The sequence below is a fragment of the Pipistrellus hanaki genome, assembly GCF_964339955.1.
Source record: "Pipistrellus hanaki genome assembly, chromosome: 1".
NCBI classification, from domain to species: Eukaryota; Metazoa; Chordata; class Mammalia; order Chiroptera; family Vespertilionidae; genus Pipistrellus; species Pipistrellus hanaki.
In genome coordinates, this window is record NC_140503.1 from 197,789,401 (window position 1) to 197,816,030 (window position 26,630).

General features: G+C 39.9%; 1 protein-coding gene across 1 annotated transcript in view; it reads left to right on the top strand.

Annotated features, from left to right (window-relative positions):
• The first annotated feature begins 13,746 nt into the window (after positions 1-13,746).
• DHX15 (DEAH-box helicase 15) overlaps positions 13,747-26,630 on the top strand; it is a 46,957-nt gene continuing 34,073 nt past the window's right edge. Inside the window, exons 1-3 of the mRNA XM_084890552.1 lie at positions 13,747-14,017; positions 20,514-20,952; positions 26,089-26,282. Of these exons, the coding sequence (XP_084746678.1) occupies positions 13,947-14,017; positions 20,514-20,952; positions 26,089-26,282 (704 nt within the window). The 5' untranslated portion in view covers positions 13,747-13,946. The remainder of the gene's footprint in view (positions 14,018-20,513; positions 20,953-26,088; positions 26,283-26,630) is intronic.

Genomic DNA, 26,630 nt, shown 5'->3' on the forward strand with positions numbered 1-26,630 from the left:
AATACCAGCCATTTATATACAAAAGCAGCTGTGTGGTGCCTGGGCGAGTCTGTAGAATGTGCAGCTGGGCCTCAGGGCAGGGCCTCAGGGTGGGGCTCGGTCTCAGGATGTCACTAGGCTGGGGTGTGGCTAATAGCAATGGCTGCCTTCAGCCGTCCCAGTCCCCTGCTTTTCCATGTTTCCAAGTCCCCGCTTCTCTGCCATCCAACGCAAGAGTCGCCCTCACTTCAGACCGATGGCCCACAGACCAGCTTCTCCCCATAGGTGTCTGGGTCCCCCACATGACCCCAGAAACTGGATTTCAAAGTGATTGGGAGCTTGTTTCCTTTCAGGTTGAAAAGAAAAGCCGCATGCCCAGTTGCCCACCACCAGCCCAATTCGCCACGAGCCCGATTCGTGTGCCTCTGTACCTAGGCTCCTCAGCTTTTCAGCGCTTGCACTTCTTTCTCTTTCAGCCAACCTTCTTGTGGTTTTGGATGATAGATATCCTTTGTATTAGTTTTAATTTTTAAATTGTTGTGGGAGCAGCAGACTAGTTGCTCACCTATGCCGTCATCTTGGTTTCTCTCTCTACATTGAATTTTTAGAGAGAGTGAAAGAAGGGGTGGGAGACAGAGAGGGGAAAACATCCATGTGAGAAAGACACATCAATTGGTTGCCTTTCTCATGCACTCTGACCAGGGCTGAGGATAGAGCCTGCAACTGAGGTACATGCTCTTAATACAGTAGTCGGCAAACCACAGCTCTCAAGTCACATGTGGCTCTTTGGCCCTTGAGTGTGACTCTTCCACAAAATACCATGTGTGGGGGTGTGAAACTTCATGGCCCATGCGCATAAGTTGGTTTTCAGCTCTCAAAAGAAATTTTAATCGTTGTACTGTTGATATTTGGCTCTGTTGACTAATGAGTTTGCCAACCACTGTCTTAGTAGATTCCATGGAATCTAACCCGGGACCCTTCAGCCTGTGGGCCAAAGCTCTATCTACTGAGCCAAATCCACCAGGGCTTTATCTACAATATTTCTTTAAAAAAGAAATACCATGATCACATCTTAAAAATTAATGATTTCTAGCTCAGCTGGTGTGGTTCAGTGGGTTGAACGTCAACCTATGAAACAGATCACAGTTTGATTCCCAATCAGGACACATGCCTGGCTTGCAGGCCTGATCCCCAGTGTGGGATATGCAGGAGGCAGCTGATCAATGATTCTCTCTCTCCCTCTCCTATTCTCTCTGAAATCAATAGAAATAAATTTTTTAAAAAATTAACAATTTCTGAATATAATTAAATGTCTATTTCAGGTGAGCTGCTTTCTGTGAAATCTCTAAAGGTGACCACTAAGTTTTTATTCTGTTAAGAACTTGTGGGCATAAACAGATTGGATGTGTCTCAGTCTAGGATAGTAATTATTTTTCTGTTTCATGGCCTGTGAGAGCCTCTTCAGGTTGGCTTGTGAGGCCATTGGACACAGCCCTGGGGATCTCTGAGGTCACACCAGAGAGCAGGAAGCTCAGATGCTCATGGCAGGCAGTGTGTTCCCTGCCCTCAGCCCTGTCATGGCTGAAATCCTTGGGGCCTGCTGCCTTCTAGGAGAAATGGGATTTAGGACAACCATCTGGGCACTCGATATTACTGGTTTAGCCACTGTTTCTGGATTTTTTCAGTGGACAAAATACAAAATGGAATTTGTTGGTAAGATGACATATGTCATGAGTTTATACTAATGATTGCAATTCAAATTAAAGACCACAGTGTTTTTACTTAGCTCATTGTTCTGCTTTCTGTCACACTGAAAAAATGTTGGTTGTTGGCAATCCCAACAGAACTGCTGTTTACTTTAAGCCTCTGGTAGAGCACAGTCTCAGAAATAATGACTCTACACTGTCTTTAACACATGAGATTTCTGAGCTTCAGATCTTTTCTGAAATTCTTTTTGTGCCCTTAGGGCATATCCCACTAGGGATGGGCTATCAAATTACTGTGCTTTAAAAGTCACTGTAAATTGGTTCTCTCTGTGTAGCTGGGCCACCAGCCTGATTCCAGGTGGGTTAAGTTCATTTGTTTTCTTTTACTTTTAGTGTTTAGGGAGTGCTCTTTAAAAATGTAAGTTTGATATATAAATTGTGTAAAATATATATGGTTTTAAACTCAAACCTAAAAGTGAGGTAGATAGAAAAGTCCAGCATCTGTCTCAGCTGTGCACTACTTCCCACACAGGAAGAGAACTGCTTTATAGTTAATAAACATTGCATTTTTAAATTTAAGTTGTTATAGATTTATGCACATACACACATTGTCTATGTGCATGTATATCTCCTCTTTGTTATGGTAGAAAACCACATATACTCTCTCCATCTTGTTTTCTCATATAACAAGCTGCCTCAAAAATCACTCTGTCTCCTTAATCTTTACCATTTCAGTGATTTTATCCAGTAGAGTGCTCCTTCTTCCCTCACTCCCCACCCCAGCCAGCTTCTCAGCCTTGATTTGGCCAGATGTCCTTCCACTGGGTCTTTTGTGTCTGTGTGTCTCTGTGTGTGTTGTTTTATTTTTTCTTTATTAATTAAGGTATTATATATGTGACCTTATCCCTCCATTACCCCCCACCACTCCCTCACTCATGCCCTCACCCCCAACCATCTGTGTCTATTTGTTAGACTTATATGCATGCATACAAGTCCTTTGGTTGATCCTCTTCCTTACCTCCACCCTCCCCTATCTACCATCTGAGGTTTGATCATCTGATCAATGCTTCTTTGTCTCTGGATTTGTTTTTATTTATCAGTTTATGTTTTTCATTATGTTCCACAAATGAGTGAGATCATGTGACATTTATCTTTCTCCGAATGGCTTATTTTGCTTCATAATGCTCTCGAGTTCCATCCATGGTGTTGCAAATGGTAAGAAATCTTTTTTTACCACAGCATAGTATTCCATTGTGTAGAATGATGTTCCACCGTTTTTTCATCCACTCATCTGCTGATGGGCACTTAGGCTGTTTCTAATTCCATTGGGTCTTCAAATGCACATTCCAATCTTATCATATGTGCTCCCTTTCAAGTCATTAACAGCACTAGCAGCTGAGAAGTTATTTTATAAAATCAACTTTTCCCAACCAATGACAAGGTATATGCAAATGAAAAATATTAGGGGCCACAGATCATGGAGCCATAATCCTGCCTATGACACTGGGCTTCTTAGAAACGTTTAACATTTCCTTCTTAATATGCCAATTATTTTTGACTTAAGATACCTGGTTTTAATGGTTGACTCCTTTGTCATCTTTGCTGGTTTTGGTAGTTGATTCTTCTAAGTTGCCATTGACAAGTGAAAGGAGGACGCCAGAGCCTGCTTCTCACTCTCCTTCTCAATGTGGATGAAGTGATCTCACCTAGTTCCATGTTTTTAGTTTTTATTATTTTTATTTTTTAAATATATTTTTATTTATTTCAGAGAGAGGAAGGGAGAGGGAGAGAGAGATAGAAACATCAATGATGAGACTCATCGATTGACTGCCTCCTGCACTCTTCCCAATGGGAATTGAGCCCGCAACCTAGGTATATGCCCTAACCTGGAATCAAGCCCTGACCTCCTGGTTATAGGTCACTGTTCAACTGCTGAGCTGTGCCAGTTGGGCTTCATGTTTTTATTTTATTTTATTTTATTTTATTTTATTTATTTATTTATTTATTTAAAGATTTTTTAAAAATATATATTTTATTGATTTCTTACAGAGAGGAATGGAGAGAGATAGAGTGCTAGAAATGTCGATGACAGAGAAACATCAACCAGCTGCCTCTTGCACACCCCCTACCGGGGATGTGCCCCCAACCAAGGTACATGCCCTTGACCGGAATCTAACCTGGGACCTTTCAGTCCACAGACCAACGCTCTACCACTGAGCCAAACCAGTTTCAGCCATGTTTTTGTGTGTGTGTGTATTTTTTTTTAATTTTTTTAAAATTTAATTATTATCTTTGTACATATACCATTGTCCCCCCTCCCATACATGCCCTCCCTCCCCAGAGTTTTGTGTCCATTGGTTGTACTTATATGCATGTATATAAGTCCTTCGGTTGATCTCTTATCTCCCCCAGATCTACCTAACCTCCCTGCTGTAATTTGACAGTCTGCTGTTTGCTTTACTGTCTCTATATCGGCCATGTTTTTAAATAACATTTTTTTTTGCTGATGACTCCCAAATTTACATCCCAAGCCTAAGCTCTAGACACTTGTTCAGCTGCCTACTTGATATCTCCATTTGGATGTCTAATAAGCATCTCAAACTTACCATGACCAAAATAGAACTCATGATTCATTCCCTCCAAGCCACCCATCACAGTCCTCCCATCTTAATAAATATCCACCCAGTTGACAAACATCCTATATTCTTCTCCTCTTTCTCTGCTATCCTGAACTTCTGCTGGACAATCAATTAGCATGTCCTGTTGGCTTTGTCTCTAAAATATATCCCAAAGTCAATTACATCTTATCTGCATTATTACACTATCCTAGGTTTAGTCACCATCATTTCTCACTTGGGTTATATCAATAACTTCTATACCAGTCTCCCTGCTCCCACTTTTGCCTTTTGCCCCCATAGTTGAGTCTCCAACAGCAATTGAAATGATTGCCCACCCAGCATAGCTCAGTGGTTTAGCGTTGACCTGTGAACCAGGAGATCTCAGTTCGATTCCTAGTCAGGACACATGCTTAGGTTGCAGGCTTGATCATCAGAGTGGGGGGTGAAGGAGGCAGTCAATCAATGACTCTCTCTCATCATTGATGTTTTTATTTCTCCCCCTCCATTCTTATCTGAAATTAATAAAAATGTATTTAACAAGTACAACATAATATTGCTCACTTGTTTAAAATTTTCCAATGGATTTTCATCAAGATTAGTATAAATCCAACCAATGCTCTATCTACTGTTTGGCTCAGTAGATAGAGCATTGGCCTGCAGATCAAAGAGTCCCTGGTTCAATTCCAGTGAAGGGCATGTACCTTGGTTGCAGGGTCCTCCCCAACCCAGGCCTTGGTCAGAGCTTGTGCTAGAGACAACAATCAATGTGTTTCTCTTATATTGATGTTTCTTTCTGTCATTCCCTCTCTTTTCTACTCTCCCTAAAAATTAATAGAAAATAATCAGGTGAGGATTAACAACAATAACAAAAAGATTAGTGTAAATCCAAACTACTTAGATGGTCCATGGGCCCAACACAATCCGGCTCCTGTCAATGACCTCAACTTAGCCCACTCCCTGTTGTTCACTACCTCCATCTACTCTGGTCTTCCTTATTTTCTTTCTTTCTTTCTTTTTATACTCATACTCATTTCCTTCCTCATACCCACTCTTTTCTCTGCCTAAAATATTCTTCCCCAGTTCCTAAAAGGCTGAGTTCTTCTTATCTTGGCTCAAAGGACATCTAACCTGCTTATCAGTGTAGCCTCTTATACTTTCAGCACTTCTAGTCACTCTCTATCATCTTATCCTGTTCTTTTTTCTTCCTGGCACTCACCAATATTTGAAATTATCTTATTTGTTTCATACTTATTATTTGTTAACCTCCACCAGAATATAATTTCTACAAGGTCAGGAACCTTTCTATTTTGTTCACCATTGTAGCCTTAGCATTCAGAATAGTTCTTGATGTACAGATGGTGCTAAAAAAAATATTTGTTGAGTGAATGCATGTATATATTAAACATTCAAACTTTCTGACAATTTATTGATAATTTTTTGGAGGCTGTTTATATTGAAAATAAAGAATCCAACCATAATATCTTAAATTGAGTTTCCGAGGAAGCAGACCTTGATACTGATATTAAGTGCTCCGGGGATCAATGCCAGTAGAAGAGAAGAGGAGAAATAGAATTGGGCAGAAAGAAAAGATTGGCTGTGAGAGTCCCCCCAGAAGCCTAAGTCAATCCCAATAGAAACTCTAAAGCTAGGATTGCCTTTTTAATTTGGCCCTGATTGTGAAGGGGACCAGAACTTATACACATATAATGCTTAGTCATCAGACATAGGCTACCCTGGGAAGGAAGTGTGTCATTGGGGTCATCCACAGACACCACCACTGCAGTAGGTCTCAGTACTTTAACAGTCATCATCTCCCTTCTCTAGTAGCCACCTATTTTACCTTCACACTCAGCAAGCATGCCCGTTGCTCCTGGTCACTTACCTTGTAGGATAACCCAGACCCTCAACTTTTAATGGTCTGAGTCCCTGGTCACTAAGCTATTCTCAGGCTATAGCTGTTACATGTATCTATTTACTATCAAAATTGCACAAGAGAGTACTAAGAGATGCTCAGCTGGGTCACCTATGTGGAAAACATATATATTTTTTTTTGACCCCATTGTATAACCACAACCTTACCTCCTCATTGTGACCAGGATGAATTACTCCTATCAGGCTAGTTCTTTTGCAGTATGTGATATGAACAGTGGATCTCATAGTCATGTGTCTGTTCCAGCATTTTCTTTAATGTTAAGTTCTTTTGTCTGACACAACCATATGAGGAATTTTATACTAGAAGGTTAAACATTCCATATGCTATTGGATAATGGTACAGCTGAGGCCCTGCAAGCAGAAAAGGTAAATCCATAGAATATGAGTCTATTTTTGTCATAACGAATGACTACCCCTTCCAGGGTAAATGATATCTGATATAGTTAACTTATCACCAAGTGGTTGCTTGATGTCTCTGAGCACTCAGCATTGATTTTTGTTGCTAGCAGGTTGACCATTCAGTGATGGCAGTAGCTACATCAGCTTTGTTAAGGGGGACCCAAACTTTTGCATCAATATATAGTCTCTATCCCAGCTACCAAGGGAACAGTGGTGGATGATATGAACTACCTCCATGCTACCTGCTCTTGCAGTTTGCTGTGCCCCTTGTCTTATTGACATTCAATCCTAGGTGCACCTCTTCCATCTGAATCTACCCCTATATTATGTCTTGGAGAGTGTAATAGAACATAGCTCACAGAGTAGTCCTGGTGTGGCAGGCACAGGAGTGGCTGATGGCAGAAGCAGGCTTGTTTCAGCTGAATAATATGTGGTGTTCTAGTGCCTCTTCTATAATGTCTGGTGGTCATTAATATGTGAAATAAAGGCCCTCACATTCTATGCCAACTTCCATATATTCATCCACATGGTTTTACTCTTGTCTTCATTGTCCCCCAATTTTCCAAGCTTTCTGCTTCCAGATCCCTAAGAAGGTGGCCTAGGGATCTTCTGCCCATGAGGCCCTATGTGTTATAAGTTCAGGCCACGTCTCTTTCTAGACAAAGTAGCTGACCAGGTGGGAGGAGTTCCCCTTACCACATCCTTCAAGACCATACTGAGTAGGGCAGGAGTGCAGCTGTCATCCATTTTTAGCTTATACCAACAAACCATGTTGAGCCATTGTGAATCAAGCTCAGGCTTTTTATTTCTGACATCTATGATCAAGGATCCCCCCATGCAGTAAGAGATGTGAGCTGAGCAGAGATGTACTGGTAAATATTTAACAACCAGTTTTCTGAAAAGGAGAAAAAAAACCTAATTTGTAGCATTAGCTAATTTTCATGGTGTAGATGCTTCCACTATGGTCAGTTTCACACTACCAAAGTGATGTCAATGTCCTGAAGGTTTAGCAATGAGTTCTCATGAGCTGGTACAGACTGGCTGGAGCCCACCACTAGAGCTGAGGGAGAGGTGCTGTGTGACAATGGTGGGTGATATGAGCTACCTGCATGCCACCTCCTCTTACAGCTTGCTTGTGCCTCTGATCTTATTGACATTTAATCCTAGCACCTCTTCCATCTGAGCCTATCCCCACATTATGGCTTGGAGAGTGTCATAGAACATAGTTCATAGAGAAGTTCTGGTGTCACAGTCACTTGACGTTCCTTGGTGAGGCATTTGTCTTTATCAGGATGTACTAGTACTCTAAGAACTGTCTTTTGAAAGGTGGTTAATTCTCTGTTGCAGTTCGTACGGCTTTGAATCCCATGGATCTATACTGTGACTCTCCTATTGGGGCTTACATAAAATCCACATGTCATCTTTTTCTACTACTGATACTCCTAATATGGTCCGCTGGTCTTTGTGCAAGAAGTCAACTGATTGCCTGGCATCCTGGACCTGTTAGAGTCTTTTCCTGCTATGTCCACCCTCCCCCCACCTAAATGGCATTCTTTGCTGTCAGGTGGTACGAGCTAGAGCAGAACTTCTGGAAATATATTGCTTCCAGAATCTGATGAGGCCTATGTTATAGGCATTGTACTGTCTTGCTCATGATGGAAGCCACATGATGCAGTAATTATTCCCTTATTTTATTTTGGAGGGGCTGTTATGGCATACCCAAGATCACTGGACTCCAACCTTCTAGTGACTTCTTGTTCATTTGGTCCATCTAGTATGATGTTATCAATTTGCTGAACCAGTGTGATATTCTGCAGAATGTCCAACTGATCTATATCTTTTCAGACTATGTGGTGACAGAGGACACCTGAGTTAACATAGCTCTTGGGCAAGGATCTAAATGTATACTGTTGCACAATCCAAAGGAATGTGAATTGTTTCAAATTCTCTTTTTGATAGGGATAAAAAAAAAGAGTTGATTTGTCAGGTCATTGGCCATGTTCATGCTCTTGAGTCCATGCTAATCTGCTCTAGCAAAAGTAACACACCTGACTTATCAACTGCAACTGGGGACACTATTTGGTTAGGTTTGTGATAGCCTATTGCCATTCTCCAGAATCTGTCGGATTATGAAGAGGCTAGACTGGTAAAGTAAATGGAGGTATGATGGGGACTACTACCAATCTTTTCGGTCTTAAGGGAGGCAACCATTTTTACCTTTTTTTTTTTTTTATGTGCCAAATATATATAACATTAAATATGCCATTTTAGCCATTTGAAGTATGCAATTCAGTGGCATTAAGTACATTCATATTGTGCAAGCACCACCACCGTTCATCTCTAGGACTCTCAGCATCTCATTTCACTCAGCATAATGTCTTCACGGTTCATGTTGTACACGGGTCAGATTTTAATTCCTTATTAGAGTTTAATAATATTCCATTTTATGCATATGTCACATTTTCTTTATTTATTCATCTGTCAATAGACATTTGGGTTGTTTCCACATTTTGGCTATTGTAAATAATGCTGTTATGAACATGGAATGTATACAAATGTCCATTTCAATTCTTTTGGGTATATACTCAGAAGTGGAATTGCCGAATCATATAGTAAGTCTATATTTAATTTTTTGAGTACTCATCATACTTTTTTTCGTTGTGGCTTTTCATTTTTTATATTCCCAATAGCAAGGCATTTAGTTCCAATTCCTCCGCATCCTTGCCAGCACTTATAAGCTTTTTATTTTTTATAATAGTCATCCTGATGGATGTAAAATGACTTTTCACTGTGGTTTTGATTTGTAGTTATCTAATGATTTGTGATATGGACTATCTTTTCATGTGCATTCTGGCCAATTCTTTACCAATTTTTTAAGTGAGTTTTTCTTTTTTGCCTTCCCTGGTTTTAATTGAGCATTTTATGTGATTCTATCTTACCATATCAATTATACTTAAAAAGTTTACAACCCTAATCAGTTTTGCTCAGTGGATAGAGCGTCACAGGTTCAATTCCAGACAAGGGTATGTACCTCGGTAGTAGGCTTGTTCTCTGGCTGTGATCGGAGTATGTGCAGGAAGCAACCAATCCATGTGCCTCTCTCACATTTATGTATCTCTCTCTCTTTCTCTGTTTCTCCCCTTCCCTTCCACATTCTCTCAAAAAAAATCAATGGAAAAATATCCTTGGTTGCGGATTAACAAAACAAACAAAATTTTACATTGCCTTACATTTTAACTTACTTAAATCCATCTAAAATAACACTATACAGCTTCATGCAATGTACAGGTAACTTAGAATATTCCAGTTCCTCTCTCTTTCATTTATCCCTTAAGACTCTGCTGTTTTTTATTTCCCTTATCCATTTGCTATAATCACCCAATACATTATTCTATTATTACTTTAGCAATAAACTGTTTTCTGTTAGATCAGTGGTCGGCAAACTCATTAGTCAACAAAGCAGCAAACCGCAGCTCGCTAGCCACAGTTTGCCAACTGTGTTAGATCAATTAAGAATAAGAAAAATCAAAAATTTTTACCTTTATTTATTCCTTCTCCAGTGTTTTCCTTTCAACTTTTAGATGTGTGTTTCTGACTTATATCATTTCCTTTTTCCTAAAGACTTCTTTTAATATTTTTTTGCAAGTCATTCTTCATTTCTGTTAGTGTTTTAAAATTCTAACATTTGTTTTTGACTCTTTTTTAAAGTTTCCCTCTTTCTACTTATATTACCCATTTTCCACTAGAGCCCTTAGCATATTAATCATAGTTATTTCAAATTCTCTATTGGATTCCAATTCCAAATTGATTAGAATTTGGATTGGAATTAGAAATCTGGCCTTAGTTCCAAAATATGTCATATCAGAGTCTGATTCTATTACTTGCTTTGTCCTTCAGACTTTGTTTTCTCTTGTCTTTTAAACTGCCTTACAACTTTTTGTTGAAAGCCTGCAGGATGCATTGGGTAATAGAAAACTGAAGTCCACAGTTGGCTTTGTGTTAATGAGGTTTTATGTTAATCTGGATAGAAGTTGGGCTATGTTTAACATTTGCTGTAACTGTAGGTGCTAAAGTTTTCAATGTCCTTATTTAATCTCCCCCCATTGATGGTGAGTTTTCCTAGAAATCTGTCATCAGAGACTGCATCTTACAGCTCTTTCTGCTGTAATCCACTGTTATTATACAGGAACCCTATTGGTGTCTGGTAAGGAGTGGGGAGGGAAAGTGTTACGGTGTTGTAGACTCCTTGCTCCTAGGAACGTGGCTTCTCCTTTAATCAATGTATTCCAGGTCGAAAAACTTGTTGTAGAACCAGTACTAAAATAAAGTCACTTATGTTGGGGACAAAATGGAGCCTGTCCATGCAGGTGTATTAAAGGGAAAGGAAACTCAACCTTACCTAAGGAATTTACAGCTCTCCTCAGAAATCAGCAGATTTCCAATATCAAGTCTGTTCATGCCATCTCTGTATTTTCTTGTTCCTCTGACTCAGCTACCCTGATTCAAATAAGAAAGGAGACCACTAGGCAACCAATCAACTAAAAAAACAAGTAACTTCTGCATTTGTCCCAAAACAGAACCCTTTACTAGTCTTTGAGCAACTCAGAACTCATTATTCCAGTAGTCTTGAGTTTTCCAGCTTGCAGGTCAAAATTCTTGCCATGACACATTTTTTTCTGCTTTGTTTTACTCAGTGTGCAGGTTTTTGTCAGGTTCAAGTGCAGAAAATGCCAGTTTTCATTGAAGCAACTGCTCTCAACCTTTTGATTATCCATTCCTAACTTATTTTGGTTGTTCAGATAGAGAACTTGCTTTGATGGTTGCTCATCCAATTTGCCCCAGAGGCCATGTTCTAGTTACCATCTCTATTTCCTGTGGGACAGGGCCCTTTGACTATATTCCCACCTGAAAGCATCCACCTGGCTTCTGATGTTTAAATGTTGCCATGTGACCTCTATGTTACAAGTTCCTGTCATCTCTGCTGATCTCAAGGAGCCCAGTTCTGAAATGTCATCTCCTGAATTACAGGGAGAGCCACTGCTAAATTTCTGAGTGATGTTGATACCTCCCTCACTAGAAAATTCCTTATTGCTTTGGTAAGTGGTATATTCTCAGAACTTCCTGTAGAACATATTCATATGCTGGTTTTTCCACCTTTGTATAGATATTTTCACTCTAGCAGATTCATTTCTTTGAGATATTTAATCTCCTCTTACATTGTTACCAAAGCAGTTATGGCATTTCTACCTAACTTGGTGTACCTGGCCATTGCTTTTGCCATTCTTCAAGATGACATTTTAAGTGTGTTTTCATCATCGCCTGGGTTCCTTGTATATGTTAAATCATGTATCCTGTGCTACTACTGCCAAATTGATAAATTCTCTCTTATTTATGTCCCACTTCCCCCTCTCTTCTTTATCCAGAACCTTCAGAATTCATTCCCATGCATACTTTCCTGGCACCTTCTGGCACTTCTTGGTTAGGTTCTATAGCTTTTTTGTGGTTGCTTTCAAATATTATCAGCCCCAGGAAGTCCCTGGAATATCCTATGTTGTGACTTAAACCTAATTATTGCCTGGTGTAGCCTGAGAAAGGTGCATTTTGTCCCACAGAGAGGAGTCCTCTGATGATCTCACATGGAAGGAGAATTAGCTTTCAACAAGGAGGAGTGGGGTTTTTTGCCAGGTTCACCAGGTGGAAAGGAATCTAGGGATTAAAATTTTTCAGGTCTAGCAAACTAAATGTCCCATCCCATGTGTCAGAGACCCACTATTTCCCAACCAGGGTGCTAACCTTGACATTTCATGCCTGCCTATGTGGAGAGTTTAATCTTCTTTGGAAGTTTCCACTTGGCCTTATGCTACTGTTATATTTGAGTCCTGGAAATGGCTATCAGATTTCTCTGTCTTCCCACCACAGCTACAATAATAAGGTTGTATTTAACCTTAGCGATGGCAGTTCTGAGGATTGGATAAGTTCCTGATTACAGTCTTTCCAGGCATCCAAACATTCATTTTCCATACTACATAGATCATCCAGCTTGGTTTGGTCAATAGATCTTTTTCTTGTGCATTTTTTTCTGGGAATGAATGCAATTGAGCAAGCAGATAGGGTCTCGGGGAGAGATCCACAAAAGTCATGAGTCATCTCACCCCCCAAAACTTGCTATGACTTTAGGGGCAGCTCTAACGGCTGTGAGACTTCTGAACCTTCCTCTGCCTTAGAATCCACATCTATAAAATAACACGTATCTTGCAGGGTTACTGAAAGAATGAGGATAGGGGTAGGGTTAAAACACCATGGCAATGTATTAAAAAAAAGCACACGGGGCGGAAACTGGTTTGGCTCAGTGGATAGAGCCTGAGGACTGAAAGGTCCTGGGTTCGATTCCAGTCAAGGGCATGTGCCTTGGTTGCGGGCACATCCCCAGTGGGGGGTGTGCAGGAGGCAGCTGATCAATGTTTCCCTCTCATGGATGTTTCTAACTCTCTATCCCTCTCTCTCTTCCTCTCTGCAAAAAATCAATAAAATATATATTAAAAAAATAAAAAAATTAAAATTAAATAAAAATTTAAAAAGCATACAGGGAGGGGCAGGGAAACTAATTATGTCCTTCCTACCAATTTTCTCTATTCCACATGAATTTTAAAATACTAATAGGTTGAACATATGTTTTTTAGATTGGGTAAAAAAAAAGGGGGGGGGGTAAGAAATGGGTTATAGCTAGCTTTGACATTTTTTCTCAACTCATTTCTTCACTGCAATTGAGAGTATCTGGTCGGTGGCTTCCAGTTCTAGAACTGGAGTTATAAAATAGTTGGGTTCCAGTCCTGGCTCTGCCCCTTACCAGCTGTACGATCTTGATTGGTTTCTCAAACTCCCTCGGAGTGTCAGACTCTCCTAATGCCAGGGTACCACCGACAGATAGGATTTCCTAACTGGGACTAGGAAACTAGTCCTCTCTCAATCTCCTCTCAGAGGGGCATGAAGGCCTTTGGAGGTAATCTGTTTAGCAGCCGCTCAGAAGCCATAAAAGCCTGGAAGAGAAGTGGGGCGGGCCTGGAATTCCCGCCTCCGGTGCGTGCGCGCTCACGTACGCACGCACGCACGCACGCACGGCACGCTGCGGAAGCGCGTACGCAGGCCCAGCCCTCGTCGCCGCCGCCATTTTACCTCCTGGTTCGGGCCGCACGGTGTAGGCTGTTGTAGCGGGAGGGGTAAGGGCCCTCCAGAGTTAAGTAGCTGCCGTCGACTGCGCCGAGAAGGCTGCCCGCTTCTCTTTCTTACTCCCTTCGTGGTCGCACGCTCGAGGATGTCCAAGCGGCACCGGTTAGACCTAGGGGAGGATTACCCCTCCGGCAAGAAGCGTGCGGGGACCGATGGGTAAGTCAGGCCGGGGGCGCGAGGCAGCGGCTCGGGCTTTGTTGGGCTTCCCGGTCGGGGAGCGGGCCCGGGCCCGGGCCCGGGCCAGGGCCGGGTTGGGCGGAGTGGTGGCCCGGAGCCGGCCCTTTGTTTTCCTTCGGGCTCGGTTTCCTAGGGCGGGTCGGGGAGAACGGCGCCACCCCGGGCACTCGGCCGGGCCAGGGTGCGGGGGGACGTGTTGTGGCGCGGCCACCGCCCGGCCCAGTCGGGAGGGTGGAGAGGCCTGTGGTGGCCACGAGGGCGCCTCTCCCCGGATTGAGCCGAGCAGGAGTCCCTGGGAGCGGAGCGGGCGGGAGGGAAGTGCGGACCTCGTGGCCTGGGATCCCCGGGTGAGGCCTCGGGTGCCCGGGGAGGGGAGATGGGGCGGCGCGAGTATCCGGCACTTCTCCGCCGGGGCGGCCGGGGACCGGGCCGTGGGGGCCGGCGGGGGCCCGGCCCGGAGGAAGGAGGAGGAGGGCGGGAAGTGAGAGCCGCGCGTGGGTTCTCGGTGGCTGGGATGGGGGTGGCGGGAGTTGAGTGAGGCATGCCAACGGGGGAAGGGAGAGGAGAGGAGGGGAGGGGAGAGTTGAGGGCTGGCCGGGAGAGACGGAAACGTGGAGTGTGTGCGCCTGATGGGGCTGGGAGGCTGGTGACTTGGGGCCTTTTTCATACTTTGGCGGGAGAGCGCGTGCCTCCGTCCATTCAAACAGTACAAAGTAGACACCGGGCAAACTTCCGCTTTCTGCCCACGCTCCCGCCATCTCCTGAATTTCCTGCTTTCACCCAAGCAGTGGCTACTGGGCACTCCTGGGATAGGGATTAGGAGGCATCGTGTTTTGTTTTGTTTTTTGCCAAGAAGTTCCTTTTTATTTTTTTTTTTAAGTTATTTCTACCCATCCCGCCTCCATTCGTAAATAGCTTTTGAAACAAAAAGACCTTTTTCAAAAAATGGGTGTTTTTTTTTTATTATTACTTTTTTTTATTTTAGCATTTCTGGCAGATTATTGCCTGTGGAGAGTTTGAGAGTGCAAATACTATAGAGACTCGTGGTGTTTCAGATTCCTTTCCCTTAGCGTTTCATGAAAGGTACAGGCGAATTTAACGATTGCATCAAAAGCATTTCTTGTTCAGTGTGAGCTTCTATTCCTGAAGTCAAGGTATTTATTGGGATAATTCCAGCAAAGCCACAAAAGGCTGGGCGTCCAAATACTTTGCATAGTTTTATGGTTTTCTTGTGTGTAGTTGTTTCAGAATCGCTGTTTCAGGTCATCTGCATAACTTTTGTAAGTTTTTCACCCAAAGCCGTGTTTAGAGTATAAGCCAGGACAGTGCTTTTTTTGACACCCTCCCTTGTGTTGAATGCAGGAAGCAGAAGTATGTAGCATTGTAACCGTGTAAATTTCTTAGTTTACAATGCTAAACTTTAGTCTTTCCCTCCTCCCAAAAAATACACACAAAACCTTATAGAGCTGCTTGTCATAGGCTGTTTAGAATTGGAAGTGACTTTAAAAGAGAGTGCAATCAACTCCCCTTCCGGGATGAGAAAGGGAGACCCAGAGTTGTTAAGGTGGCTTATGCAGACTTACACAGTTCATACAGCTGGATTTAGATCCTTGATCTTTAATTTTCATTCTTAGCCTCTTTATTACAGCACACATACTATTATATGACTAGTTAAGAGTCATTAAAGCCTATTTTAGGGACATTTATGATGGATCAGTAAAGTGGGGAACACTTTTTGTTCCTGTGAAGCAAAATTGTCATCTGGCTCAGATGCAATTGATGTCTGTCTGTCTGTGCACCACTAAAATGCTTTTTTTTGGCATTAGTGGTCCCATTGCACATGGGTTGCTCCCTTTCTCTTGCAGGAGAGGTAGCTTTCTAGGCCAAAGGTGATTCTCTTGGTTATTATATGACTTCTGCCTGTAATAAGGCCCAAGTTCTGAGGTATTATAGAGGGACATTTGTATAGTTATTTCTGTGTCACCTGAATATCATCTCATAAAAAGGAATTTTCTTTAGCAGTGAGCTTACCACGTTTACTAGTGCTCGTTTTTTCCCCCCATGTATGTTTTATAATTTAAAAGTCACTTTTGCCCTAGCAGGGATGGAGTGTCAGCCCTTGGACTGAGGGGTCCTGGGTTTAATTTTGATCTGTTGCAGGCTGATCCCTGGCCCTGGTGGGGTACATGTGGGAGGCAACCAACCAATGTGTCTGTCACAGGGATGTTTCTCCCATTCCTTTCCCCTCTCTAGAAATCATCGAAAAAAAAAGTCCTCAAGTGAGGAATAACACACACACACACACCAAAAACCACTTTTGTTGACTGTCATGCAGTCTTGCAGATTTTTTTTTTTTTTTAAGCTTTACTATTAGCAGGTGGTTTTATCTGAGAGGGTAGGCTTGTCAGTATTGTGAACTTCACTGCCAAACATGGCTGTACCATTTCCCCAGTACTGAGAAGGGAAGGTGATTGATCAATGGGAGACTTCACTCAGATTCAAGCTCCCAAACTATATACAGGATGGGGCTAAAGTAGCTTTACAGCTTTGAACATGCAAAATAGTTTATTCTTGTATTATTTATTATTGTATTATTTTCCATACGAATAACTATAAAACTACTTTTTCTCCAGTCTATAGATTTACTCCTGAGTAGCTTTATTTATTCCTGGTATATTTTAATTTTGTGGTGAGGTGGATAAGTTAAAGGTTTATGATAGAAACTGACCTCATCCCCCCCCACATTGTTCCACAAGTTTATACGTTTAACAAAAAAGACAACTTGTTGTTGAAGTATGGGAGGAATTTTTGGAAAATAGGGACATTTTTCACTTTGATGTTAGTTTAGATGTTTTGTATGTATAAGCAACAATCACTACAATCCTCTGATGTAGGTGAGATTAACTTGCTCCATACATGAAGATATAAACAAAAAGGCAAAGAATATGAAATTTTCATCTGATTTAATCCTCTGATAAGCTTTTTAAAAAGATTGAATATTTTTTCATCAATATGAATTATAATATTTAATACCAGTGGATGTTTTTAATATATGTTTTATTTATCTAGAAATATGTCAAACTAGAATAGGACTAAATTAACCTTTTCATTGGCTGCATAGTATTCTACTTGTGAACCAATTTCCTGTTCTTTGATGCTTTGGTAATTTCCTAATCTATCATTTTGTAAATGAAAAGTGTGATGAACATCCTATGTGTACATGTTTGCACACTTACATCCTTATGAGAAGTTCCTGGAAGGAAGATTATTCTAATATCTGTTATTCCATGTGGAATTTTAACATGGTATTGTAAATTTAAAAAAATATATCTTGAGTGATAAGCAGTATTTCATTTAGTTCTTGAAATACCCACAGGACATATGAGTAACCACTTTTTAAAGAGGAAAAAATAAATAGCTGGTCATCTAGTTAGCTTAATTGCTGAGCTAGGATTGTGCTGAGAGAGTACAGAACCACCTGTTCAACAACTGTCATATTTTCCCCTTGCCAGTATTGTGGCTAAGTGATTATAAAGCACTGCTTTGATAGTTTTAAAGCATTATACCTCAACTAGTGTATCTTCATAACAGTTAAACTCCTTTATAATAAAAAAGCCTAATTTGGTCTAGCTATGTTGGCTTAGTGGATAGAGCATCAGCCAGTGGACCAAATGGTCCCAGGTTCTAATTCCCATCAAGGGCATGTGATTTTTGTTGCAGGTTCCTCCTACCTGGGCCCTAGTCAGCTTGTGTGGGAGGCATCCAATCAATGTGTTTCTCTCACATCAATCTTGTAGCTGCCCTGCACGCCTCCCTCCCCAGTCTTTGAACCATTTGTGGCTACAGTGCTGCTTATTTTGCTGGGCATATTTCTATTATAAACTGTTCCTCATTCACATTTTGGGGACAATATAAATGCTTATTTAATTAATGAGCACCTTAGACCAGAGGCAGAATGAGAGAAGCAACGAAGGGATAACTAATGGAATGTTTCAAAGATAGGCTAGGAAGCTCAAGATTTGAATTGATACTTTATCTTGTATGTTTATTAAGTGTTCCCTTTTTTTCTTTGAAATCCTCTTTGTGCCAAATGCACAAAGTGGATTTCAGCTTATATGTCCTGTGGTGTGCATTGGGATATATGTATGTGAATATAAATGAATTCCCATGGAATAAATTCTTCTATACTAATAATAAACAAATTTGTAAATTGACCATACCTTTGTGATGCCTATAGCCAATCAGGAGTGAGTATGCAAATTAACCAGACAGATGGCAGACCTGTGGGCAGTGTGCACATTTGCAGGTGCCAAGCAGCCAGGGACAGGGTGGGATGTCTATCCGCCCTCCGCATAGCTGGGGCGATGCAGTGGGCATCCCTGGGACCCCAACCACTTCAAGCCTGTGGTCAGGGTCCTGGGGACACCACTGTAGTGCCCAGTCCTGTCAGCCCACCCTGAGGGCAGCTGGAGTTCGAAGTTCTCTTGGTTTATGCAGCCCTTGGACCAGAAATGGAAACCAAGGATGCGGAGAGAGCACCAAGAATTCTGGGAATCTTAGTTCTGGTGGCAGCCCCTGGACCAGAAGTGGAAGCCCAGAGCTAAGGGAATTGTAGTTCTTATGGCAGACATTCTGGGATTTCTAGACACTAGAACAAAATGAGCCTGGATTAGTTTTGGGAGGGGAGTGGAGGGAAAGTAAAGATGAGAGACATAAGTAAAGTCACAATATTGAGGGAAAATTTAAAGGGAAGATATCCTGCAACTTCTAGGAAATCTCCACCAATGGAGCAAAGAAAAAAAAAAGGCCTCTATTATTCTGTGAGCACCAAACCAAACTGGGTTGGGGTCTCAGACAATTTGCTCATATGATTGCAAAGACAGAAACTCTTGGGTTGTAGAGGGGTCCCCTGAGGGCTCCAAGATTGGAGAGCGTGCTGGTTGGGCTGAGGGACCCACCCCCATGCACGAATTTTCGTGCGCCTGGCTCCTAGTATATATATATATAAAGCCAGCAATGGGAATGCTGTAATGACTCCTAGCTATGACACCCACTGTAGTCAGTGAACTAGCCCGAGGGGTGATGGGGCCAGCTGGCCAACCTCCTGTAGCTCTCCACCCCCTGACCAACCTCATCCCTAATGGGGCCCCACCACCCTATCGGCCCACAGCTCCTCCTCTGCTCGGCCTCCAATCAGGGGCAGGCTGTCTGGCCAACTTCCTGCTGCCCAGCCCTGATCTGCTCCGATATGGGCCAGGCTGGCCGGACCCAACCTGTGCATGAATTCATGCACTAGGCCTCTAATTTATATATATTTGGGCAGGATAAAATCAAATTGGTTAGTTTATTTCCGTAATTGGGAACCATCCTTCCTTCTTTTGGGTTTAGCATTTTAGCTGTATTCTACCAATTGGGGGTTACTGTTGCCCAGCTGATGTGATATTACAGAGAATTAATGGTCTTCCACTTTGCTTCTGACAATTAGGGTATAGGAAATTTGTATGTTTTGAGTGTTATGAATAAAGAGCAGTGACATATCTAATGGCTTGTGTCCTAGCTCCATGTTGTCTATTTCAAGTCTGTGAACCTTGTGGCAAGCTTGTCTGCCATAGGACTTGGTCTGAAGTAAACTGGATTTGTAGAATGAATAAGCGTACATTATTTTTAAATTACTGTGTTAGGGATCATCTGTAGTAACTGGAAGTAGATACTAAATTTGACTTTAAAATTGGCCTAGTTTCATATAGTGCACATCAGTACAATTTTAAATAATGTAGTGTACAGAGGTTTACAAAGTCCTTCCAATGTTTTATTATTGCTTTAAGGATATCATGCAAGAGTAAATGAAACAAGAATAAAAAGTTTTAATTTTAGTTTTTCTTATACAGCAATATATGCTTAATGAACAAATTTGGGAAAATGCTGAGAAGTATAATTCATATTACTGTAATGTGAAGTGGAATTGTCTTTGTATTCTTGCTAAAGTTTGAACACAATGTTAAGTGTAAAAAATACCTTTTTACATACTTGACGAGGACTCTGGGAGTTTTTTATGTCATCCTTTTTATCTTTTTCTCTCTTTTTTTGCCTTATTGGCTTTTATCTTTTCCCCACCCTGCCCTCAGTATTCAACTTCTACCTAGAAAGGGATTTTATTTTACTAGCAGAAGTTTGAGTTCTTGTGTTATCTGATGGTTAAAGATTGTGAAGAGACTGTCCCTTAACCGAATTTGAGGTGTCATCAAAAAAGGGGGAGTGTGTTTATGCACGAAGCATGGAGAATCCTTGGTTATAAGTTTTCTTTTATTCTGGTACTTATGTAATTCATTGAGTTTTATATCAGTGTATTGATTTGTTTGTTGGACATTTACTTTGTGAATATAACGCTGCTGTGAACATAAATTTTGCATAAAATTCAGAATGTGGATTCTAATTTTCTTTCTTTCTTTCTTTCTTTCTTTCTTTTTTTTTTTAGGAAGGATCGGGATCGTGACCGGGATCGTGAAGATCGGTCTAAAGATCGGGACCGAGAACGTGATAGAGGAGATAGAGAGCGGGAGAGGGAGAAAGAAAAAGAGAAGGAATTGCGAGCTTCCACTAATGCTATGCTTATCAGTGCTGGATTACCACCTCTAAAAGCTTCCCATTCTTCAGCTCACTCAACCCACTCAGCACATTCAACACATTCAACACATTCTGCTCATTCAGCACACACAGGACATGCAGGACACACTTCAATTCCACAGTGCATCAATCCGTTTACCAATTTGCCCCATACTCCTCGATACTATGAAATTTTAAAGAAACGGCTTCAGCTCCCTGTTTGGGAATACAAGGATAGGTTTACAGATATTCTGGTTAGACATCAGTCCTTTGTACTGGTTGGTGAAACTGGGTCTGGTAAAACAACACAGGTGAGTTACTGTATACCATGCTGTAAGTCTTATTAATGTTTAAGTTTATTAAGTGATATTTATTTTATCCTCCTGGTCATTCTCATTGTCTGCTGCCTGGAAGGGTATCTTGAAAAACGGCTGCTTTGGTGTTTCGTGCTTTTTAGTGACTTTCAGAGTGTGAATCCAGTAGGGAGTACCTATTTTTCGGAGTCTGTGAGGGAAAATAGCAGTGCTGTGTTTTGTTTTTTTTTCTGGTTTTGTTACATTAAGGATGGCATAGTGGTGGTCTCCCTCCCACTTTGACTCTGGGGTAGTACAAAATTCAGGTTAAGGTTTATTTTCTAGTGCTTGAGTGAAGAAGTCTGAACCTATGAAATGGTTTCCACTTTTGTCATTCTTGTTTGTTTCTTTGCATTGATCTGTGTTTTGTTTAGTAATTGTTTTGAATCATATGATTATTTATTTTTAAAATGGAAGAGCTAAAGTTTAAGTCTCTTTATTCCTGATCTCCGTCCACCAATATAACCCCCTACACACACACTCACACACACAGAGCTAAACACTTATTAGTATCGCGTTGGTAATACATCCAGGGCATTTTCACACGAGTGAGCCATTTTTGCTGGGTCCATGTTATTGACATCTAGGCTGCTCTAATGGCTGGTTTGTATGAGCAAATATTACCTATAGGATAAATTCCCAGAAATTGGAATTGCTGGGTCAGAAGATTGTGTAATTGTGATACATAAAGCCAAATAGCTTTCTATAGGTAACATATCAGTTTATCTTTCCATGAACATGCATGATAGCATATATGGGAAACCATTAGTGTGTTCTGAGCTAGAAGCTTGACAAATTTGATAGGTGAAAAATTAGTGTGATTTTAATTCACATTTTCTTGCTAAGACTGAGATTAACCATATTTTCATATATTCTAACTTGATCCATCAGTTAAAAATTTCAACTTGTAATTCTTGGCCATCGTAGGAAATTTGGAAAATTCAGGGAAGTGTTGAACTTAATGATTACTTGCAATTATTAATATGTTGTGTTTCCTACTGGCCTATTTTCCATATTACGTACCTATGATACATGCTTATATTTAAGCATACTGCGTGTACAAGTTATCCTTATTTTAAATTACACATGCCACAAATATATCAATTTGAATATTTCATGGAAGTATTTTGAAGGCCACAATAGCAATTAATGTAGGAAAGTCTAAACCATAGTGATTTTTCTTTTTAAATAAAGGAAAACTTAAGTGTTGATATTAGGAACTGAAACTTGGTTTAATTTTATCACCTGACAAATTTAAAAAATTAAATACATGAAAAGATATAATTCTGAAGCTTATTAATATAATAGTATTTTTAATCAATACAACTAGCTTATGTCATTTGCATAGTATTAGCATCCATTTAATTAGGTAAAGCCAGGCACTGTGTACTTGGTATGTATTATTTAAAATTTTCAATGTTTCTGCAAGGAAGTTGTTAATCACCATTTTATGGATGAGCAAAATAAGGTTTAGATTTATGAGAATATTAGAGAGGTTTAGTGGATTTTCCTGGGTTACATAGTAGATTTAGATGGGCTCAATATTTAATTTTTTCCCTTTGTCTCGCAGCCTTAGTTGTATTTATTTCATATTGCTATTCTGTGGTCTTTAATGGTTAAATTTTATTTCAAAGATGACTTTTGTGGGTTTTTTTAAAGATGAGTTGAGTAGCAGTTAGTGTAGAGAAAGGTCCAGTCAACTCAAAACAGGTTTATGATTACTTTGATTAATTTTTTTGTTTGTTTGGAGATTTAAAATATTTGGATACTTAGGATTGCAGGGGATTTGAGAGGGAACTGAACAATTAAATAGTGAATTTCACCCAAATGCTCTTTGGTATACTCTTAGTAAACTCAGAACCATTAAAAGTAGTCAGGCATTTTTTGTTTATCTTATTGTACCTAGCAGAAAAATGAAATTCTCCAAACAGAATCAAATAATGACTAACTTGATTGAGATTCAATAAAGACATTTTACATTGCAATTCATTATGCACATGTGGTTCCCATGTATAAGAAACTAAAACTAGTTCAGCTAAGGGACAATATGAGCAATGGCACAGGTTTAGAGAATGGAAAGCATTGTATGCGCTGGACAGAGTGTAGGATGTTTAGAGTGAGGTGGGGTTGGTGAGATTGGAGCAGTAGGCTGGGCCTTAATATATCTTGCAGTAGATTGTGGCACCATCAGCTTTTCTTTTTTAAAAAATCTTTATTATTGAAAGTATTACACATCCATCAGAGGTTTATAATTAGAGGGTAATGACAAGGATTTTTACAAAGTGTCCTGTCTGGTAAGAATGTTGATGACAGACTACATAGAAGGTTAAACAAAATTTTCTCTGTATGGGGTAGTAGAGTGGAGAATTAACGATAGCTAGGAATTAAGGTGTAACTTTTTATTAAGTAAGGGGCCTGGGAGAAATTAATAAATATTTGGAGGAAGGTGAAATAGTTTTGGTTTTAAACTTTTTGAATTTGGAATAGTAATAAAATATTCTTCAGGTGGAAATGACCACTAGGTTAGAGTTAGGATTGACATTTGATGTATTATAGGTACTATTAGAAATCAGAAGAATAAGACCACTCAAGATGATACTATATAAAACAAGAAGACTAGAGGGTTGAGGATCTGTTTTTAGGAAGGTGGTCACAAATGGAGGAAGGAAGGAGCTGAAAGAAAGAAATAGTTTTAGAACATCTGATCCCTGGTATGAATAGCCAGTAGCCTGCATATTTCAGGATCTATTTCCTTTCTCAATGCTATTCTTAGAAATATGAATAGATGGATTAATTTAGCGACTCTTCAAATATTGTCTGGGAACCTATGAAAGTCCTTGGAACTTAGAAAGTTCTTGGGATTTTATTTGTACACTTACACACAAAACAAAAGTATTGCAGAACATTCAAAATAGAAGCAGATAAAAGAATCCAGTTGTCTTCTGTTAACCTAGACATTAGAGATAAGCAAAAATGTGAAACATGTATTCTTGCTAGACATTTTTTGCTTTGGAAGATGTAGTTACTTTCATAGAAAATGTATGAATTTTTATTAGGAATTAATATTTTAACGTCCATTTTAATTTCCTAATACATAAATTTATTAGTTTGGCATCCTTATTTTACCCAAAAATTTAAAAAAAAAAGTTATTTTATAAAGAGTTTCTGAGATCAGAGGTTTAAAATGGCTGAAGTAGCCAAAACTGTTTATATTTTATTTTTAAAGTGGGAATAAGTGATCCATTTCACTGGGGTGAATTTTAAAAACCTATGAGCATTCTTGCCTTGAGAATTTTGAAGTAATTTTAAATAGCTTTAATTGACCAGTGAATTTTTAAAATTTATTCATTTATTTAATTTTGTTTGGCTTTATGAAGTACTTTTTGTGTTTGTGAGAGGCTTGCTAAAATGAAGACTCAAGTGACCACCTGACTGGTAGCTATAACGCACAGTGACCACCAGGGGGCAGATGTTCCTGCAATCTTATATCTATATCTATATATCTATATCTATCTGTCTATCTATCTATCTATATACACACACACATATATCATTGCAAGGAAACCACTTAAACTTTTTGGCCTGTAGATTTACAGACTCAGAGTCACTTCTCTTGTAGTTGAGTATTTTTATTCACTTATAATCCTTTAAAGATATGCATTGCCCTGGTTGGTTTGGCTCAATGGATAGAGCATCAGCCTGAGGACTTGTGGGGCCACTCCCCAGTGGGGAGTGCAGGAGGCAGGTGATCAATGATTCTCCTCCTCATTGATGTTTTTCTCCCTTCCTCTCTAAAATAAAAATAGATTTTTTTTTAAAAGAAATGTATTGTGTGTTCCTAGAGAAGTAGTGTAACCACACTTCTCTCTTTCAGATTGTCAATAACAATACATCCCAAAGTTATAGCAGTAACCTAACTAAAACATAATAATAGTACAGCAGTCAGTATTCTTTAGATATTATTGTATAAATTCTATATTTTAAAAATCCTCCGACGTGCCTTTTTTTTTTTTTTTTTTTTTTTAAGCATTAGAATCTGATGGGTTTTTGAAAGCTTTGATGGAGATCCATCATGTCCTTGTTTCTGTGGATTCCCATTCAATGTAGAAAAGTACCTAGAGTTTTCCCATGTGTTTTTTTTCCAGGTAATGAGTGAAGAACCATGAAATTATAGACCTAGTAGCTTTTACTAATGATGAAATAGGGAGGAAATGCCCTGTCATCATGGCAGTCAACCAACTTGTGCTTGCTGTTTTTTCTTCCTTTCTCCTTGGTTGCCCTCCTTCAGGGAAATGCTGCTGCTGCTTCTCTGGTCCTGTTAAATCTATACAACAGTGACTGAAATTGACTTTTAGTATTGTACCTAAGGTGTTGCCAGTTTGTAAACCTCTCCTAGATTCTGCTGGCTTATGAAACAAATTTGAATTGAATTAAAAGATAATAGCTTTATAAATTATAAGTGGATATAATTCCTAGTTTCCTGCATTTTTGTAACTCAAATTGTATAGGAATTTAAGTTAAAGTTTTTTTGACTGTTTTTTTTTTTTTTTTTTTGAAACTAACCTTTGTTATAAAGGAGAATTTTTTTCTTAGTTGGATTTTCCCCCAGTGAATAGAGAAATGGTCAGTGGTAGAACTGTTGACACTGTATAGTAGGGGTGGGGAATCTTTTTTTCTGCCAAGGGCCATTTGGATATTTATAACATCATCCTCAGGCCATACAGAATTTTCAACTTAAAAATTAACCTGCTGTATTTGGTCAAACATGTAATTAACTCACCCGTAATACCTTGGCAGAGCCAGACCAAATAATTTTGAGGGCGTAGTGCCCTCATCCTTGCTGTAGAGCATATTCCAGAAAGCCTTAGTGGACCTAGCCTACTCAGGAGTACAGTTATGTTAGTGTTAATCAATGACCCTTCCTTGGCTTAGCGTGCTCATTCTGTTATAAGTTTGAGTCATAAAAAATAATTTGTGGTGTGCCTAATTGAATTTTGTGTTCAATTATTCGAATGTGGTAAAGTACTTAATGTTAAATATACTTGATATATGCAGGCAGAGTAGAATTAATTTAAATGTGAAATTATTTGATAGATTCCACAGTGGTGTGTGGAGTACATGCGATCATTACCAGGACCCAAGAGAGGAGTTGCCTGTACCCAACCCAGGAGAGTGGCTGCAATGAGTGTGGCTCAGAGAGTTGCTGATGAAATGGATGTGATGTTGGGCCAGGAAGTTGGTTACTCCATTCGATTTGAAGACTGCAGTAGTGCAAAAACCATTCTTAAGTAAGTACTATCTTTAAAAATGGATACTTTCTCTGAGTTTTCTGGTGGAGTCTCAAGTCACCCAAATTTAGAGTAGTCCAGAGTAGACCTTAGACTTATTAGATAGCATTTTATTATAGATTCTGTTTGTTGGTAGTAATACATGTTTGGTAGACATTGACGTCCAAAAGTCAAATTTTAGTTGGTGCCAAGTTTTAGGTGAAATTTTATATCATTTAAATGTAATAGAAAAATAGACATACCTTAGTAAAGAAAGGGGAGTTACTTTTAGAAAGAATGATGTGGGATGGAATACGATTTATTTAGGGGAGAGGGTTTCTAATGTTAATTATATAGCTACTAGAAGCC